Here is an 18927-nt window from a genome sequence, read left to right as displayed (position 1 = left end):
ATTCCCTCAAGATGATAAGTACAGGGCAAGACAAGACGTTCGGGTCAACCATGGCTCCAAGGACCATACCCTGCGCCCTGGCAGGAAAAGTACTGCCAGGGGATGACAGGACATGTGCTTTAGACCCTTTCGGGCGCCGCAGAGCCCGAAAGGTTGGACAGGTGCGTGCTCCTCGCCCTGTAGAGTTGTAGGCGCCGCCTTCAGCCCTGGGACACATAACCCGACGAAAATATACGACAACCGCTACGCTCCAGAAAAGGATTTGCTATCCCCACGAACGACGGATTTTTCGTCACCACGCTATGGACCCAAGGGAGCGGCACCCGCTTCCCGACCCCTCAGGTCCGCCAAGTCAGAAGGCATTGACCACGGCATTATGCCGGATCCCGACCCCTCGTCCCTCCGACGAAGACTCACAAGAACCAGAAGGCGTGCAGAGCAAGGCTAGGGGAGACTAATAAGTCAAAACTACTGTACTACAGCCCATACCCTGCGCAGGGCAACGTTCTGTGATCAACCTGACATTCTACAGAGACATCAACAGTATTGTAGGCACTTATCTTCCTTCGCACTCATCAGAATGAAGGAGGATTGGGTAGACGTGAGCCACAAGAATAAGGTAGAGCCCTCATCCTTGTACAGCCGGCCCCTTCATCTATAAAAGGGGATGTGCTTCCTCCATCAGAGGGACGGACTCTTGAGACCGAACAATACGACACACAGATACACACAGTCAAGTTGCTTCGAACCTCTTGACCTACCTTCAACCCTTCCATCAGAGACTTGGGACCAGTCCCTCTCTCGATTGTTTGTACCCCTTACTACAGACCGTTCACGGTGCTGATAACACGAGCAGCAACAAACTGGACGTAGGGACATTCGGCCCGAACCAGTATAAATCTTATGTCCTTTAGCGCACCATCCGAGCCTAACGCGCATTACTATAAATTTACTTGCCGGTGCTCGTACGAAACACCGACACCTCGAGATAAGTTCAGTGATCAATAGTGTATTTTACTCCTTTTTAAAACTTTAAACATGATTTCTCCTGAAACTTATTTTGAATGGACCAGCATTGGCATTTTACATCTCTAAATATTTTTTTACTTTTGCAAGGAACATTCCTAATTATTGAAATAATTATTTATTATTTATCCATAATTAAGTAGGACCCAAAACACTTTATGATCAGGCCTTACAATAATAAGTAGAAAATGTTCATTAAAAGGAATAATGCTTTGTGAGCTATAGGGAAGATAGCCCCCTCGCTTCAATAATTCCTTAATCCTAAAAATTTTTGGAGGAAAATAAATGCTACTCAACATCCCTAATATTGTTCAGAGAAATATATAGGTAAATTATATATTCACATTGCCTGGTTATTATTAGCATGTCCCTGTTTTACCAAGTAGTTGCTTTGAATAGGCCTGATTCGAATGCGTGAGTTTCTCTCGAAATGCACTACTGCCACGTTTGGGATGAATTTGGACTCTGAGACCATTCATTCTTCAAGTATTGATTTCTTATCAATGAATAAGTATTGCCACATGTTGTTCCATGATTGATCTTTGCAAAGTTTGATGCATCCAATAGATGAATGAAGCCACGACTTTGGGTTAGATGAGGTGTTATTGTGTGAAGGAAATATACCACATGCATCCTGAAAATGAACGTAGCCACCATTCTAGACAAGATTCATTGTGGTACTAAATTCAAGTGAAGGAAACATAACTGAGTCTAAGCGACAGAAAATAAGGGTAGCATCGAAAGTAGAAGACAAACAAGGTCTCCTTTATCCATGGCACAATATGATAACTCTGTTTTGTTTTAGGAACTAAGAATTTAAATGTACCCCTGGATCAGATAAGTCATATTTCTTATTGATATATATTCACTAATAGCAAGATGCCCGTATGTTGCACTTAACCAAATCTTAAATCAAATAAATTATAAGGCTCATAGTAAATGCTAGCCCAATAAAGGATTAATCTCGTATTCAAAATTGGTAGGAGTCTAACTTAGTTTAAAGCGGTGTCATTATGTCACATGTTGTGGGTCCAGAAAAAGGACAAAAGACGAGCTACACACCCACATGCGTGCTGCGACGTGTGTGGGGTCGGGCGGCCTGGCCAAGACATGAGTGGTGCTAATGAAGCTTTTTGTAGCTCAAAACTCATGTAATGGGTCTACATTTGCCATGTATAAAAGCGATAAGGTGAGTCGGACTGAGAGACTAAAGAGGGGCGACGGATGAGCGGGGAGACAGTAAGGGACAGAAGAAAGAAATTTAAATTTATCATTTTAATATTAAAAATAGATTATTAGTCGAAGTTCCTCTTGTATTGTTCAAGTTCGTGGGACGGAATCAGGAAATATTCATAAGGGGACAAACTACTAACAAATGAACTATTAGAGGGACAAAATCAAAATTTACACCAAAATACATGGTTTTGATGTTAACAAAGGTTTTCTATTTATTATAAAAAGAACAAAAAAAAAGGGTTCCTCTCCATTTCTCTTGCTATATATAAAAATTGCAACTCATGAAGTACGTACTAAAATTTAAAATCACCTGAGGAAAAGACAGTACTTAGTACTCCTTCTATTTTCCAAGACGTTTTGACTTTTCTAGATACAAATCTTTTACTATGCACTTAAATATACATTATATCTAGATATATAATAAAAGAAATATACGTAAAAAATCAAAATATATTTTAGTTTAGAACGGAGGGAGTAGTTATTATTATTGTATATCTAGTTAATGCGAGCATACATCATGTTGTTGTTGTTTTTTTTTTTTTTTGCAAATTACACGATACAGATGCAGAAGCTATGTTATACACATTTCAAAGTTTTTGAGCATACTAGATATACTTTTAGTACCTTTAGGACTTTTCATTTTAGTTTCTATAGATACAATAGATGAACGGATGGATGACATGATATGAAAAGTCATCATGCTGTAACCAAGGGTCAAACGTGTTTAATTTCTCACTCCACCACGCATAACACATGCCATATATAAAATGGTAACAAAGTTACTTATCTTTTCTTTCATCATCAGGTCACTTCAATCTGACTCAGCGTAGTCGGCGACTCGGCGTCTCTCTCTCTCTCTTTTCTTCGTTTTAGAAAAATTAAAATATGGAATGATTGCTACTGCATGTGGCGACACGACGCTGCTGGCATATCTAGTAACGTGTACATTTATCTGTCTAGCTCATGCCTCTATTATTGAGTTCCATTTTTATTTTCGTCTCTCTCACACACACTACTGTCTACTCATATAACAGCGTGTTAGAGTCTGTCCTCGTCGTATAAGGGGTGTTTGGTTCCACGGACAAAATTTTAGTCTCTGTTATATCAGATGTTTGACATTAATTTAGAGTATTAAATATAGACTAAAAAATAACTAATTGCACAGACCACGACTAATTTGCGAGATGAATTTTTTAAGCCTAATTAGTCCACGATTTGACAATGTTGTGCTACAGTAAATATGTGCTAATGATGGATTAATTAGGCTTCATAGATTCATCTCGTAAATTAGTCTCCATCTGTGTAATTAGTTTTATAATTAACTCATGTTTAGTCCTCCTAATTAGCATCCGAACGTCCGATGTGACATGGACTAAAATTTAGTCCGTATAACCAAACACCCCCTAATTTGTGATAAAGGAAGTTTATGTTACATTTTTTGTGCTCTTGCCGTTCTTTAGAGGAAAAACGTTGGATTCTTGATATATGCAAACAGAAATAAAAGATATGCTTTTCAGGTTTTGAAGTTTTAATTTAGAAGTAACTCAATGAACATTAATATCTCTTAGATATCTTTAAATCATAACATCTTTTGCTATAAATCTAGGAAAAGCTAGAATAACTTATAATTTGGAATATAGGGTGTTGTAAAAATTGTACATCTAAAAAGACAAGAACGATTTAAAATTTGAAATGGAGTGAGCACATAGTTAACCAAGGTTATCCCAGCAAAATGAGCAGACAAATATGTGAGCTTTATACATGCAGCATCTTTTGTCTCCGTGCCAACTGCCTAGACAAATATTTTCTGTACTTGTTCAAAATGCAGCTCATATTCAGCACTGTCCCATAGTGGATTTGTTGCACTATGTAACAATTGACTCTGTACTGATACTATCAGCTAGATGCTGTTGAAATAAAATTACGTTAATTGTCAAAAAAAAGAAATGAGGATCCCACAATGCCTACTAACTAGTACTCCAAACAAACAAGGTTATTGAATCGCCACCACACAAGATCCATGCGCCACGTAGGTATGAATCATCTGGAGAGTGATCCAATCAATCCCAAGGTCCATGGTCCATGGAACAGGCTGCCCTAGTGCTCCCTACCTGACTCAGCAAAAGGATGAGATCCTCACATCAGCCACTGGCTTATTATACTCCATCCGTCCCTTCATAAGTGTCTAGATTTTTATGTTAAACAAATATTTGTTAAGTTTAACTACATTTGTAAAAACTACTAGTAACATTTATAATCTCTAAATAAATATATTATAAAAATATATTTGATCATTAATCTCTAATAATATTTATTACGCACCATAAATATTAATAATCACTTATATATATTTGGTTAAAGTTGGGTATATTTAACTTCTCGATATGCGAGAACACCACTTAACAAAGAAAGTGAACGAGTACTTGAAAAATCACACATCATCATAGCCATGGAAAAAGCAGCTTAACAACTTCCTTAACGTCGGACGGAGAAGGAAAAATGGAATTGGAGAGATGGTCAGATGGGGGTGGCTAGCAGCAGCTGTTGCATTGCAGCACCTGTGAATAGGAATGAAAACGGATCGGATAGACGGATATCATTAATATTATATTTATTTTTATATTTCTGTCCGAATTCGGATTCGAATACGAATAGGGTCAACTTTGCCGTTATGATACGATTGGATATCGACATCATAAATATGTGATTTGAGTATTTGGATACGGATACGGTATCAGATGTTGAATATCCGGACTCAGATACAAACACATCTCAACCCCTCTAAACGAATTCGATCTCGAATACAGTCGGAAAATATCCGTGCCGTTTTCATCCCTACCTGTAAAGCTGCCTCAGCCAAGTTGGTTAGTTGGTCTTGGTCCCACCTGCCAATCCCAACTCAATCACGGCAGCGGCAGGGCGATGCGCTAGCAAGCATATCCGGTCGTGTAATGTTGTGATGCGGTGCGCCGGAAACGCGGCGGCGGAGAACCCTGTTCACCCCTGTTCCGCCTGGTTGTATAAGACGAGCCGCCTCCTCATTGTCCCCGCATCGCATCCCTCGCCTCCCCTCCCCTCCCCTCCCCTCCCTGCCCAGAGGAACTCAGGCACCACCACCAGCAGCGTAGTCTACCAAAAAGTGCAAAGCTCTGATCTTGTCGCCTCCCCCGCAATCTCCTCTCCGTCTCCGTCCGTCGTCCGTCAGCGGCCGCGCCATCGCAAGGTGAGCAGAGCAACCGTCCATCCGTCTCCCTGCCCTGCCTCCCATTGCAGTTTCAGATTTCAGTACTAGTTCCACGCCGCCGCTCTGTATGCTAGCAATCGGTGTAGATTGCAGGCGAAGGGAATTGGTTGTCCAAGGAATCTAGCGCTCCCCCTGGTAATCCGTGTAGGTTTAGGAAAATTCAGGCGCCTGTTCTTGGTCTCCTGTAGTCCTGTGCCGTCAATTTCGTCTGGACACCGGTAGGTATACGGCCGTGCAGTGCAGTCCTATGGCGTCTAGGCGTGGTTTGTAAAGGCGAGATTTTTGCTGGCCTATTGCCCCCTGATGAAGAATTTCGTCGCCACTTGCGTCCCCTGAAGTCTGAGCAAAGTCCTTGTCAGATGCGGAATAGTTGAACTCAGAAAGTTGGCATCTTGTCACGGTTGCCATGATGGCTTTACTCTTTTTAGAATGCCATATGCAGATGTGCTGGTGATATGCCTCACTATGGTGGCCTTGTTTCTTATTAAGCAGAGTACCACTGTTTCATCTTCTTTGTTCCCCACTATTTGGAATTTTCTAACTCATTCCAGCAGGGAACATTGTATATTGTATTACTAATACACACATAGCGTGTTTGCTTTACTACAGTAGGTCCCTTTTTTCATTCTGTGTGAAAGCATTTATTTGGTTCTTAGTCGGTTAGTCCTTACTTACAGTACCTAGGTAGCAAAAAGGTGTTAGCTTTTGTGCATATCCTGATGCATTCATTGCTGAATCTAATGTTTCTTTTCTCTTGAGCAGATACAGAAATTACAACAAGTTAAAGCCTCAGGGAATGCTGAAAGATGTGCTTTCATAGAAGAGATTCCTGTTGCGACATCAAGGGCCTTGCTGCTCCACAAGGGCTGCTGAGCTACTCAACTCTTGATGACCTGACCTGCATCAATTCTACGCCATTCAGACTGCGACACGACCAAGCCATAAGAATACTGTTCACCATCATGGATCATGACATGGGGGAGGAGGGCTAACTCTTTGCAGTCCACCTGATTGTCAGCCAAAATTGTAGCCCTGTGATTCATACTCTTGAAAAAAAGAAAAGATATGGAATCGAGAGGAAAGATTTTGATGGAGCGGTATGAGCTGGGGAGGTTGCTGGGGAAAGGCACATTTGGCAAGGTGCACTATGCAAGGAACCTTGAGTCCAACCAGAGTGTTGCTATTAAGATGATGGATAAGGACAAAGTGCTCAAGGTCGGGCTTTCAGAGCAGATAAGGCGGGAGATCACAACGATGCGGCTGGTGGCTCATAAGAACATTGTTGAGCTTCATGAGGTGATGGCAACACGAAACAAGATCTACTTCGTCATGGAGTATGTGAAAGGTGGCGAGCTCTTTGACAAGATTGAGAAGAGTGGCAAGCTCACAGAGGCTGTTGCACACAAGTACTTCCAGCAGCTCATTAGTGCAGTGGATTACTGCCACAGCCGAGGTGTGTATCACCGGGACTTGAAGCCTGAGAACCTGCTGTTGGATGAGAATGAGAACCTGAAGGTCTCAGATTTCGGACTGAGCGCACTTTCGGAGTCAAAGAGGCAAGATGGCTTGCTCCACACCACCTGTGGAACTCCAGCATATGTAGCTCCAGAGGTGATCAGCAAGACAGGCTATGATGGTGCAAAGTCAGACATCTGGTCTTGTGGGGTTGTTCTATTTGTACTTGTTGCTGGTTATCTTCCTTTCCAAGGCCCAAACTTGATGGAGATGTATCGTAAGATACAGAATGGTGATTTCAGGTGCCCCAGTTGGTTTTCACACAAACTCAAGAAGCTGTTGTACAAGATCCTGGACCCCAACCCAAACACAAGAATTTCAGTGCAGAAGATAAAAGAGTCTACCTGGTTCCGAAAAGGTCCTGGGGAGACCCGTACAGTAAAGGAGAAAATTCCAAGTGAGAATGCCACCACAAATGCTGCTCCAGCACTTGCTATGAGGCGCAAGAAGAATGTTCATGAAGATGTGAAGTCCCTGGCTGTCACAAACTTAAATGCCTTTGAAATCATATCTTTCTCCACAGGATTTGACCTCTCTGGTCTATTTATCAAAAAGGAGTGCAAAAAGGAGACAATATTCACTTCTGATAAGTCTGCCGCGGCCATCATCTCGAAGCTTGAAGATGTTGCAAAAGCACTGAATCTCAGGATAAGGAAGAAGGATAATGGTGTTGTCAAGATTCAAGGGAGGAAGGAGGGAAGGAATGGTGTCCTTCAGTTTGACACAGAAATATTTGAGATCACGGCATCCTACCATCTCATTGAGATGAAACAAACAGGCGGTGATTCACTTGAGTACCAGAAACTGTTGGAACAGGACATCCGGCCAGCACTGAAGGACATAGTCTGGGCCTGGCATGGAGATGATCAACAGCAAAAGGAGTAGTCCCTTTGGATGTCTCAGTTTTGTTCCCAAAATTTGTTAGATTTTTCAGCTCAGAGTGATTCTGTTCGACATGTGTATGTTCTTTTTTAGTAATTGCATTCTCTCTCTTTCTGTGAACCATACCGTTGCGCAATAATTGTTGAGAGGCTGAGTTGTCCAGTCGTTCCATTCTGAAACCTGTTTCTGTCCTGTAATGTGTAATGGTTGTCCCTATCAATAATGAAATAATTGCGTTTGATCCTTTAAAAAAGGTTGAGGTTTCATGTACTTCTCTAATAGCTTCTTTTGGTGAAATGTGCCAAACATTTGCAAGAGATATGCACCTCATCACTTGATTTTAGTCACTCCAGCACATAATAACAGCAGAAAGAACTTCCAAATAGTGATTTGCCATTGCTTCAAGAATACTTAATATGTTCTCTTTTATTTTTTTTATGCTTGAGATTAAAATTGATTGAACCCACTACATCTGAAGAACTGATCTTTCGTCTTATTGGGGTCTCATTTCTTCTCTCAGAGTTTGTCAACCAAAATTTTGAAGAAAATCTTTTGCATGTAAACCGGATAACTGCTGTGCTCTGTATCTCAACTTACCTGTGCATAGATTAGCTTTTCAAGTGGGGAATCAGCAAGTAACTCTTGACCACTTTTTTTTTCAACGCGAGGATCCCCCATTTCCATTAATGACTAACGGAAATACAAATGTTTGAAGATGCAGAAAGATAAAGATACAGGACCCAGACCAGCTAGACAGAGCTAAGAAGAAGAAACTTTTCAGAAAACTAGAGTGGCAAACCCGCCATCAGAAGTACATCTATCAAGTCTAGCATATCATCACCCACGCAACTGGGGATTACAAAAAACATTTATGGAAGTGCATCAAGACTAAAAGATTTCTTCAACCAACAGACGGACTTGCAGAAGACACGATACATCAAGCAGAGTCGTCTTCGTCTTCTTGTTGATCCTTGTAGCTCGGTTGCTGTCCTTCTCCCATCTTCTGTTGAGTAGCCAGCAGTTCTTTCGCTATCCTTAGCATGGTAGCCACACCTTCTTCCAGCTGTTCCTTGTCATTTTCGGCAAACAATCCTGCCCAATAATTCATTAAAGCACACGCATGACAGATTATTTCTAAAGGATTTCTAATGATTTTCTTTTCGAAACAAGCTCTGTTCCTGTTCTTCCATATAGCCCAACAGATTGCAGCAATCCCCCAGGGATGGTACTTCTCTCCATATGGGATCCAGATTTCACACCATTTCCAGCATTGCTGTAAATTGCTAGGGATGTTATTAGCTCCAAAGCATTTCGCCACAATAGACCATATAACTTTTGCAATGGGACATTGAAAAAATAAGTGAGCGATGTTTTCATCAGAGTCACAGAATAAGCAGCAAGCATCACCCATCCATTTTCTCTTTAATAGATTATCTCTAGTCAGAATTGCATCATTGGTTAACAGCCACATGAAAAACTTAATTTTAGGAGGAATTTTACCTTTCCAAATTCTTTTGTGATAAGGACCTGCATCGTTTCACGTTAAACCATTGTAAACGGATTTGACTGAGAATTGATTATTTTTTTCAAGTTTCCAACAAACTTTGTCAGGTTCTTCACCAAAGTAAAATTCTGGACATCCCCCCATATTTGTGACCAACAGTTAGCAAGATCCACATATAACCATCTTCTAAACTGAATGATAACCTCTCCCTTTTTAACATGTGCTACAGTAACATTTTTATTGACACATAATTCAAAAAGTATAGGAACAAGCTTATTCAAAGGTTCATCATATAGCCAAACATCAAGCCAGAATCTCACTTTCTCCCCATTTTTGATAATAACATTTCTACCTTGTAAGTAAATGTCTTTGATTTTGAGTAAATCATACCACATTTGGGAGTCATAAAGGCAATGACTAACCTCATGAATAGATTTAGTCTTTAAGTATTTATATCTGATGATCTCTTGCCAAAGACCATTTTCAGTTTCTAATCTCCACCACCATTTGCATAACAAGCTCAAATTCATTTTCCTTAAATTCTTAATTCCTACACCTCCCTTCTTTTTATTTTTGCAAATCTTTTCCCACTTGATTAAATGATATTTCTTTTTAATACCACCCCCTTGCCAAAAAAAACTTCCTTCTAATGCTATCCAAAGTATTGATGGTAGATTTGGGTAACAAATAAACTGACATGTGATAAATGGGGGAATTGTTGAGACTAGCCCCAATGAGGGTAGCTCTTCCCGCAATAGACATTGTCCATCCCTTCCAAATATCTAACCTTTTACTGCTTTTTTCAATTAAAGGTAACCAGTCACAAACATGCAGCCTACTTGGGCTAACAGGGACTCCAAGATATTTGATGGGAAAAGATCCTATTTGGCAATTAAAAATCTCTGCATAAGTCTGTCCCCAACAATCCTCATCATTGATCATTATTACCTCACTCTTATTAAAGTTTATTTTCAAGCCAGCCATCATTTCATACAAATATAACAAGAATTTCATACGAGTAGGCGAGTAGCACCCTCTAGACTGTGTTTCAAACAAACAATAGTATCATCTGCATATTGTAAAATTACCACTCCGTTAGGAATAATGTGATCAATCAATCCAGTAATTAATCCATTCTGTTGTGCTTCATGGACCATTCTGGTTAAACAGTATGGGCGACAGGGGGTCACCCTGTCTGACCCCCTTAGAACTCTTGATGTATGGTCCAATGCTCCTATTAAGCTTAACACTAACTGTACCCCCAGTTACAACTTGTTTTATCCATTGACACCATTTATCTTTGAAACCCCTTTTCTCAAGGCACTCAAACAAAAGTTTCCAATTTACTTTGTCGTAAGCTTTTTCAAAGTCTAATTTTAAAATCACCCCAATTTCTTTCCTTCTTTTAGTCTCATGCAAGATTTCGTGTAGACACATAATACCAGTCATGATATTCCTCCCCTTCATAAACGCTGTTTGAGTATTGTGAATCAACTTATCAGCAATCATTTCCATTCTAATTGTGAGCGTTTTGGTTACCAGCTTATAAAGGCAATTTAAAAGACAGATGGGTCTAAACTGCTGAATTTTGCTGGCTTCTTTGATTTTTGGTAACAGAGTAATGATACCATAGTTGATCCTACTAATGTCCACCTGATGTTTGTGAAAATCTTCAAAAAATTGAATAACACCATTTTTTATTATGTGCCAACAACTTTGATAAAACTCAATAGGTATTTTATCAGGCCCAGCTGCCTTGTTTTTCCCCATCTGGAAAAGAGCATTTTTTATTTCATTTTCAGAAAAAGGTCTACATAACATGTCATTTTCAATCTCAGTTAGCTGTGGTAAATTATCCCAAACAGAAGAATCCATCTGTATGTCATATTTTTGTGCAGGACCAAATAACTCAGCATAGTACTCAGTAGCATGTTTTAACAAATTTTCTTCACCTTCTATAATAACACCATCTTTTTCAAGATTTAGAATTGTATTCTTTTTCTTCCTGCCACTAGCACATTTATGAAAAAAAATCAGTGTTTAAATCTCCTTTGATTAACCAATTTTCATGACTTCTTTCAAACCAATATAATTCTTCTTGTTCTAAACTTTTGAGATTTTCACACATCAACCAAGTTTTCCATTCTAATTGGGAAACACTTAAATCTATCTCTTCCTCAATCTTTTCCAAGTCGGGGCTAATTCACTCTGATTAGCTTTCCTTTGCTTTCTCAACTCACTGTAGATTAAAACCCCATCCTTTAAAAAACTGTTTGATCAATTTGAGTTTCTGTTGAATCTTGTCTAGGGCTGATTTGGCCCTGCAAGGTTTCAACCAAATTCTTTCCACTTCCTTAAAAAAATCAGGATTATTGAGCCAATTGAGGTCGAATTGAAACTGTATAAAAGAAAGGTTTTCATTTTTACCAACTGTCACCAACAGGGGATTGTGACCTGAAATTTCCCTAGGAAGCCTGTTGATAACAGCTTGTGGAAAGATATCTTCCCAGTCTCTAGTCACTAAGATTCTATCAAGTTTCTCCAAAGTAGGATTTTCCTGATTATTTGTCCATGTATACAAGCCTCCACACATAACCAACTCTTTAAGCTCATAAAACTGGATCAAAGAATTAAACAGAGGGGTGTGTCTATGAACCCCAGTCATGGTGTTTCTTTCTTTAGCAAATCTGGTGATGTTGAAATCACCACCTATCAAAATTGGCTCATTGTTTGTAGAACAGAAACTGGACAACTCAGCTAAAAAGGCATTTTTGTTTTCTTCCTGAGCCATCCCATACACTACTAACAAATTCCATTTTACCTTGTTTGTTTTATCCCACAGATTCATTTGCAACATATATTCACCTTGTCTAAAAAAACCTACATCAAACAACTCAACTTTTATTCCTACCAAAATGCCACCAGATTTGCCTCGAGAAGGATTGCATTTCCATAAATAATCCTGATTGACATCAAATTTCCTTAACAAAGAATCATCACACCATTCAACCATTGTTTCCTGTAAACCAATAAAATGGAATTTGTGTTCTAGAATCAGGATTTTGAGATATGTAGAGACTCCTTTTTTTCGAAGGCCTCTACAATTCCAAATAAGTCCTTGCATTGTCATCGATTTTTTTCTTTTTTTCTTTTTTTCAGGTTCAGAGGAATTCTAATATCCCCTGATACCTGAATTTGCAAGCCAGGATCTTCCTGGTCTTGCTTCCTCCCCCCTGGGGAGAATTTGACTTTCTTTTTTTTTTCTTTTGAATGAATAATCATAAAATCTTCAATTTCCGAGGAATCCTCGTCATGCCATTCAAGAAAGAGAGTTTAAGCATTATCAACTGGCTCAGAATTACTTTCACACACATTAGTTGCATTTGCTTTTAATTGTTTATCATACAAACAGTGTCTAGCAGTTTCGATTTCTTTAATCATATCAAAGGTAGCAAAATTTTCATCATTAACAATAATACCCATGTTTTTAGCTAAATCAATCAGGTGCTCATTACTAACATCAGCTAAGACAGTAGGTTTGCTTGGGTTACCTTCTAAGCATCTCTTCTTGGCAGCGGCATCTATCTTCTCCTGAGTGGTGATATGTATATCCCTCTTAAGCCTTTCACACCTTCTTCTTTCTTGTTGATCTGTTTTTTTCTTCTTGTTGACATCCACAGCTTCTACTTGCATTACCTGCTTGCCTTTCAAGATACCAGATTGGTCTTCTTGGTGAACTTCAGTAATGGTACTTTCCTGCATATTTATGATCCCTTCCATTTCCATGCCATCTTCCTGATCTTGGGAGACTATCATCACCTCATTGGTCTCATTGTTCTTAACTGTTTCCTCTTGGATTTTGATTGTTTCTGTATTTTTTGCTGCCGAATAGATTCCACAGTACCATCTTCATACACTTCATCCATGCACCAGATCTGATGATTGTTTTCATCTCCCCCTTGCTTGGATGAGGTCTGACCCACATCACTATAGCCTTCAAGCTTCCTGATCTTTTCACTTAAAGATTCACTTTCTGCATCAGTCTTCAAAAGTTTCAGGTATGTGCACCTTTTCTACCTGTTCATCATTTGAAGGGACTACTGATTTTTTGAGATCCATAGTCTGAACTTTCTTGCTGTTTTCCTGACTTTTGAGAGTGATCTTTGGAGGAGCAGATGCAGTAACAGATAATGCCTTCTGCTTGCCCTCATAATTCCCAGTACTTGTCCCACCAACTTTGCTATCTTGATTGTCTCTGAATCCAGATTGGTGACCTTTCTGATTATGGCTATCAGTCTTATATCTCTTGGTTGGATGGGATTCACCTTCACTAACCTTGATGCCACTGGATAACACTAACAGACTCCTCTTCTGGAATTTCCCTCTCAAAGATGAAGTCATGAATATACATCCCAAGATTACCTTCTGCTTTCTTTGGAACTCTGAGCACATCTCTACAAGCTATCTTCATCCTCACAAAGTCTGATCTGAATCTGGTTTTCTCATCAATTTCAACCACCTTTCCAACCAATCCTCCTACCTTAGAAACAGTTCTGATGGATCTCTGATCAGGGGGTATTTCTTTCACTCTAAACCAAGCTTGCTGCAGGACACCTTTAGCACCCACACTTGCTGTCCAAGGATCAATTTGCAACTGAGCCTTAACTGTTTTCCCAAAATAACTCCATTCCTTGACCATTTTAGCATTTGGAAACCTCATAACATATTTGTGGTCACTGACTTGCCTAGCATTCCATTCCATTTCCAAGATGCAGAACCCACCAAATTCATGAACTCTACTTCAATCTGTTTACCAGATACATTGCCACTCAGAACTGTCAGGATAGCAACACTATCTTTCTCCCTTGCAACTCAAGGATCAATAGACTCTTCTATGAAGAAAAAACTCTGATCTTCGACTTGAGCAGCACACAGCTCGGGGCCAGTATTCCAAGGAACACACCTCTTACACTCATAAGTCACATGATTATGCAATCCACATATTTCACAAAACAATCTCCTACAGTCCTTGGTAGCATGATTGAACAAACCACATACTTCACAGGCAGTTCTAAGTTGAGCATGTGCATCAGCATTCTGAGCACCCGGAATAGCAGCTGTTTGGTCGTTACCTTGCATCTCTGGCGCCTCCTGTTCGGATCCAGCTTCTTTGGGTATCTCATCATCTACCTTCTTATCTTGTCGCTCATCTCCCTTGGCCTCAGAATTCTCCTGTTCGAGCTGAGACTCAGTAGCTTCAATCGGTTGTTCTTCATTTCCTTGTTGCGCCCGCCTATCCCAGACATTTCGACCTCTTCCCCTCCCTGGGCGCCCTGCTTGAGCACGCTCGTATCCGCCAGCACCGTACCCACCAGCACCATATCCACCACCACCCGCACTATAGCCTCCGCCACCAGCTCCATACCTTCCACCACCGGGTCCATACCTTCCACCACCGGCTCCATAACCCCCGCCACCAGGTCCACGGCCTCCTCCGCCTGGACCATTGAAGTTCCTCCGGCCACCACCTTGACTCATGGTGGCACGGCTTGTGGTAGCGAGTTCAACTCGCACAGCCGCGGCAAAGGATTTCACTGGTGATCCCTTCCACAGATGGCCAACGAAACGTTTTAGATTTGTGGATTTGGTGACTGGATTTGTGGAATCGGCACCTCCCCCGATTTGATTTGTTTTGGGGGCGTGATAGGAGTAGAGTCAAAGGATGACCGGTAACATGACCTGGTGCTTTCGTCTACCTCTCGCTCACCACCCTGTCTATTGGTGACGCGTGTCTCTGATGCAGGCATCCGACCGAGGATCCCAGGCACTATCCTCACCTTCGGTGGTAATCTGAACCAGGGTCGCTGACAAATTGACCCTTCTTTTTTGACACCATCTGGAATCTCTCTCCCGCCGTCTTCATCTCTGCTTCCACCTTCCCCATCTGTGGCTTCGCCGTATCCTTACTAGACCAACACAGCTCAATTGGTATTGATTTGGGTTTGATCTTCTCTGACTTCACCTCCTCAAATGGAAAAAAGCTTGCAGCAGCTGTTGATTTGAAACCGCGAACATCTTTATCAATCGGGACTCCAAAACCTCTCGCCTTAGCTCGCCGTCGATTGCTGTCGGCAATTGACGGAAACTCCTCCGTGTAACTCCTCAAGCTGGCCGTCGTTGCCGAAGATGACGGGGGAATCGCCGAAGTTAGGGTTGCCCCTCCCTTGGATGATGGCCCCGCCCCTCCTCCAATGTTCTCCTTACGCCATCGATCCCGACGGGCCAAAAGCTGCGGCCCCGTCGGAGATCCCTCCTCTGCATCTGAGTCCTTGCCCTTGCTCACCGGTATGCTGGTCGGCGAGCGGGGAGTCGCCGGAGAAGGACCCGGTCGCTCCCGCGCCGAACACACTTGACCACTTGGTCAGTCTGCATATATTCATAAATAGACATAACTTGGAAAAAAACTGAATTAGACAAAGAAAATGAAGTAGAGGTACCACTTTCATTGTAAAGTAGCTAAAAGAAACAGTCTGACAAAGAGATCGAGGTACAAAAGAACATATAAAAAAGATGAAACGTACATCACATGTTGGTAAGTTTATTCTTCAGGCAATGTTTGGACTCCACTAGTCCACTTGCACTAAAAAAGAACACAGAGGCCACGTGCTCTCCGGTAATTTCTTAGAGTGGACAGCTTGTCGTCGATAGAAGTAGCCTTGGTTGGAACTCGCTTCTTAGGGACTGGATCTGGCACAGCTTGGGGACGCCGGGGTGGAAGAGGCAGGGGAAGAGCACCCTTGATGGTTGCCGTACGAGCGAACGGGGACGCTTTCGAGCACTTGAATTCCTTGCGGACACCTTGGTCCAGCGCCTCTTCCTGTAACAAGGCGAGAGTACAAGCAGTATCGAGGTTTTGGGGTCGAGCAACCATAACAACAGAGCGAATATCATTAGAGTTTATCAGGGTGAGGATTGTAGGCTTTGAGTTGTTCAAAAAGATCAGTGAATTTTTCGATATAATCAGACACGGTGGAAGTGTGTTTAATGTGGAAAAGCTGTCGTAAGAGCAGCTCGTGCTGATCACGGCTAAATCGCTCATGGATGAGGTTAGAGAAAGATTCCCAGGATATGTTCTGAACTTCAGACTCGACAGACTGAAGCCAACGGGCTGCGGCATGGGTGAAATGGTGAGTGGCGACGCGAACCCAGAGCGCTGGATGAACTGAGTACATTTCGAAGTGGGCACGAGCATGGGAGAGCCACAGCTTAGGATTATCCCCATCGAATTGAGGAAACAACATCTTAGGGAGTTGGCCTAAAGTGGGATTGGCTTGATGGGGAAAATAATTAGGCTGTTGGGAGGAGCATATTGCGTAGGTGGAAACGGAGACGACTGGTAGTATGGTGATGGGTATGGGTTCGGCGGTGGTGGAGGGGGCTAGGAAGGGTACGGCAGCAGGGGTGGAGGGGGAGGATATGGTGGTGGAGGAGGAGGAGGATGGAACTGTAACGGCGGCGGAGGAGGATTAGGTGCGGGTAACATACCATTGGCCGGGCACGGGGCTATGGTCGTGACCGAGCCATACCCCGCATCCCGTGGTGGTGAGGCAACACCGTGCCCACTGGGCCAGTCGGTCGTTGATCCGGCAGATGCGCGCCCGGCGACCAACTCTAGAATACCCTTGTGCTCGGGAGATCCACCATTAGGAGCAACGCTGGATCGATCCCAGAGCTTGGACAGCCGATCCACCTCTGAACGAATGGTGAAGAGGGAGCTCTCGATCCGGGGACGCCAGGCGGTGAATGCTTCCGAGGCGGATTCCAGGGCGGCAACCCGTTCGTCGCGCTCGTCCTGGATCTCGACGTAGCGCACCATCTCCAGATCATGGACACGCCCCTCCAGCTCGCTGACGCGATCGGAGAAGTGGCCGCCCCAGTTGTCAGCGACGATGGCGGCGGTGTACTGGGCGGAGGCGAACTGCTCCAAGGAGTCGAGGCGGCTGTCGACAGCGGAGTCGTGCTCGGAGCGGAAGGCCTCCGACTCGGTGAAGTGTCGGTCCAGACGGGCACCGAGGCCATCGAACTCGGAGCGGAAGGTGTCGAAGCGGTGAATCAAATCGTCGAACATCTGGCGGACGACGGGATCCATGGCGCCGTGGGAGCGTTGAAGGCGGGTGAAGTGGGGATGGGCGGGTGGGAGGATCTCCAGCACGCGCGGTGGTCGGAGGTCGACGGCTCTGATACCAATGTCAGTGTCGCCGGTAGCAGGCGGCCGGACTCAGGAAGGAGATTACAGAACCTACGATATGTATTGATAGAAGAACTTGTTCGCTACAGGGAAGAAAATACAGAATTCCTTTCATGCCCTCTCCCTCTCCCTGCGGCACAGATATACCAGCTTCGCTTCACTCTTCTCAGCCTCAAGCCAGTGGGCCGACGGAGTGGTCTTTAGGCCGACTCGGGCTTCTCGTTGCAAGATGTGCAAGCCCATTCCGGCCCAGCCAATTTGACGTTGCTGACTCTCTTCCTCTTGGGCCTTGGTGCCGCCAACGGATCCCCAGAGTGAGGTTTGCTAACAACTTGCACTAAAAAAGAACTCGTCTCCATCAAATGGGACTAAGGATAGATCCACTAGCTCGTTTTTCACATTCCTAATCAAACAAAGAATCCGTCTTAGATCCACTAGCTCGTTTTTCACATTCCTAATCAACCACCGGAATGACTTCCCAAGTGGGTCAAGAGTCGATCCAATCCGATTAGTTCTAGCTAACTAATCACCGCTATGCCAAGTTGTGCATAATTATGGGATAAACTGTGTGGGCTCGTGAATTTTTTTTTTTTTGGAAAGATCCGTTGCTGGCTTTCATTGATAAGAAGGAAGCAATTTACGAGGTTTCCGTGGCGCAAGCCGCGCCCCTTTTTGCACGGTTTCACAATTAAGTGAAAACCATGCCACCCCTACGGTACAAGAGCTTGATTTACATGATGTTTATAACAACTAATAAGATCATCATCTATACTAGCAGCCCATTTGGCGCAATCTGTGACGGCTGCACCGGCGTTTGTAGAATCATTTCGAGGCCCTTGTTCCCGGCGCGGATCCAGACTCTTACCTCATCCTGTATTGCACTGAAGACTTGAGCAGGTGTCCTGTTCACCTTGCTGAAAACACGGTGATTTCTCTCTTTCCAGATTTCCCAAATGGTTAGCATGACCATTGATCTTACTCCATGTCTTCTGGCATCCTGGCACTGTTGCACATGTCGATGAACCATTGGCCCAAGTCGTCCGTCCGACCCCAATTATCCGGCCTCAAGGCTGCTGCCGCAATCCATGTACCAACCTTGACCCAAACCATTCTAGAGAACCAGCGTTCCTGGAACAAGTGTGAGACTGTCTCTAGGTTCCTTACGCACAGTTGACAGAAATATTCATTAGGCCAACCCCGCAGTTGCAGACGTGCAGCCGTCCATATTCTGTTTTGGAGCATCAGCCAAGTGAAGAAACGACATTTTGGTGG

At 42.8% G+C, this 18927-nt stretch overlaps 1 protein-coding gene across 1 annotated transcript; it reads left to right on the top strand.

Moving 5' to 3' along the window:
* The first annotated feature begins 5337 nt into the window (after positions 1-5337).
* Positions 5338-8167, top strand: LOC136483367 (CBL-interacting protein kinase 15-like). Its single transcript, XM_066480396.1, has 2 exons — positions 5338-5485; positions 6269-8167. The coding sequence occupies exon 2, from the start codon at positions 6572-6574 to the stop codon at positions 7904-7906; it is 1335 nt and encodes a 444-aa protein (XP_066336493.1). The 5' UTR covers positions 5338-5485; positions 6269-6571; the 3' UTR covers positions 7907-8167.
* Positions 8168-18927: the final 10760 nt, after the last annotated feature.

The sequence above is a fragment of the Miscanthus floridulus genome, chromosome 9 (genome assembly GCF_019320115.1).
Source record: "Miscanthus floridulus cultivar M001 chromosome 9, ASM1932011v1, whole genome shotgun sequence".
Taxonomy (NCBI): Eukaryota; Viridiplantae; Streptophyta; class Magnoliopsida; order Poales; family Poaceae; genus Miscanthus; species Miscanthus floridulus.
This window is presented reverse-complemented; position numbering and strand designations above follow the sequence as displayed.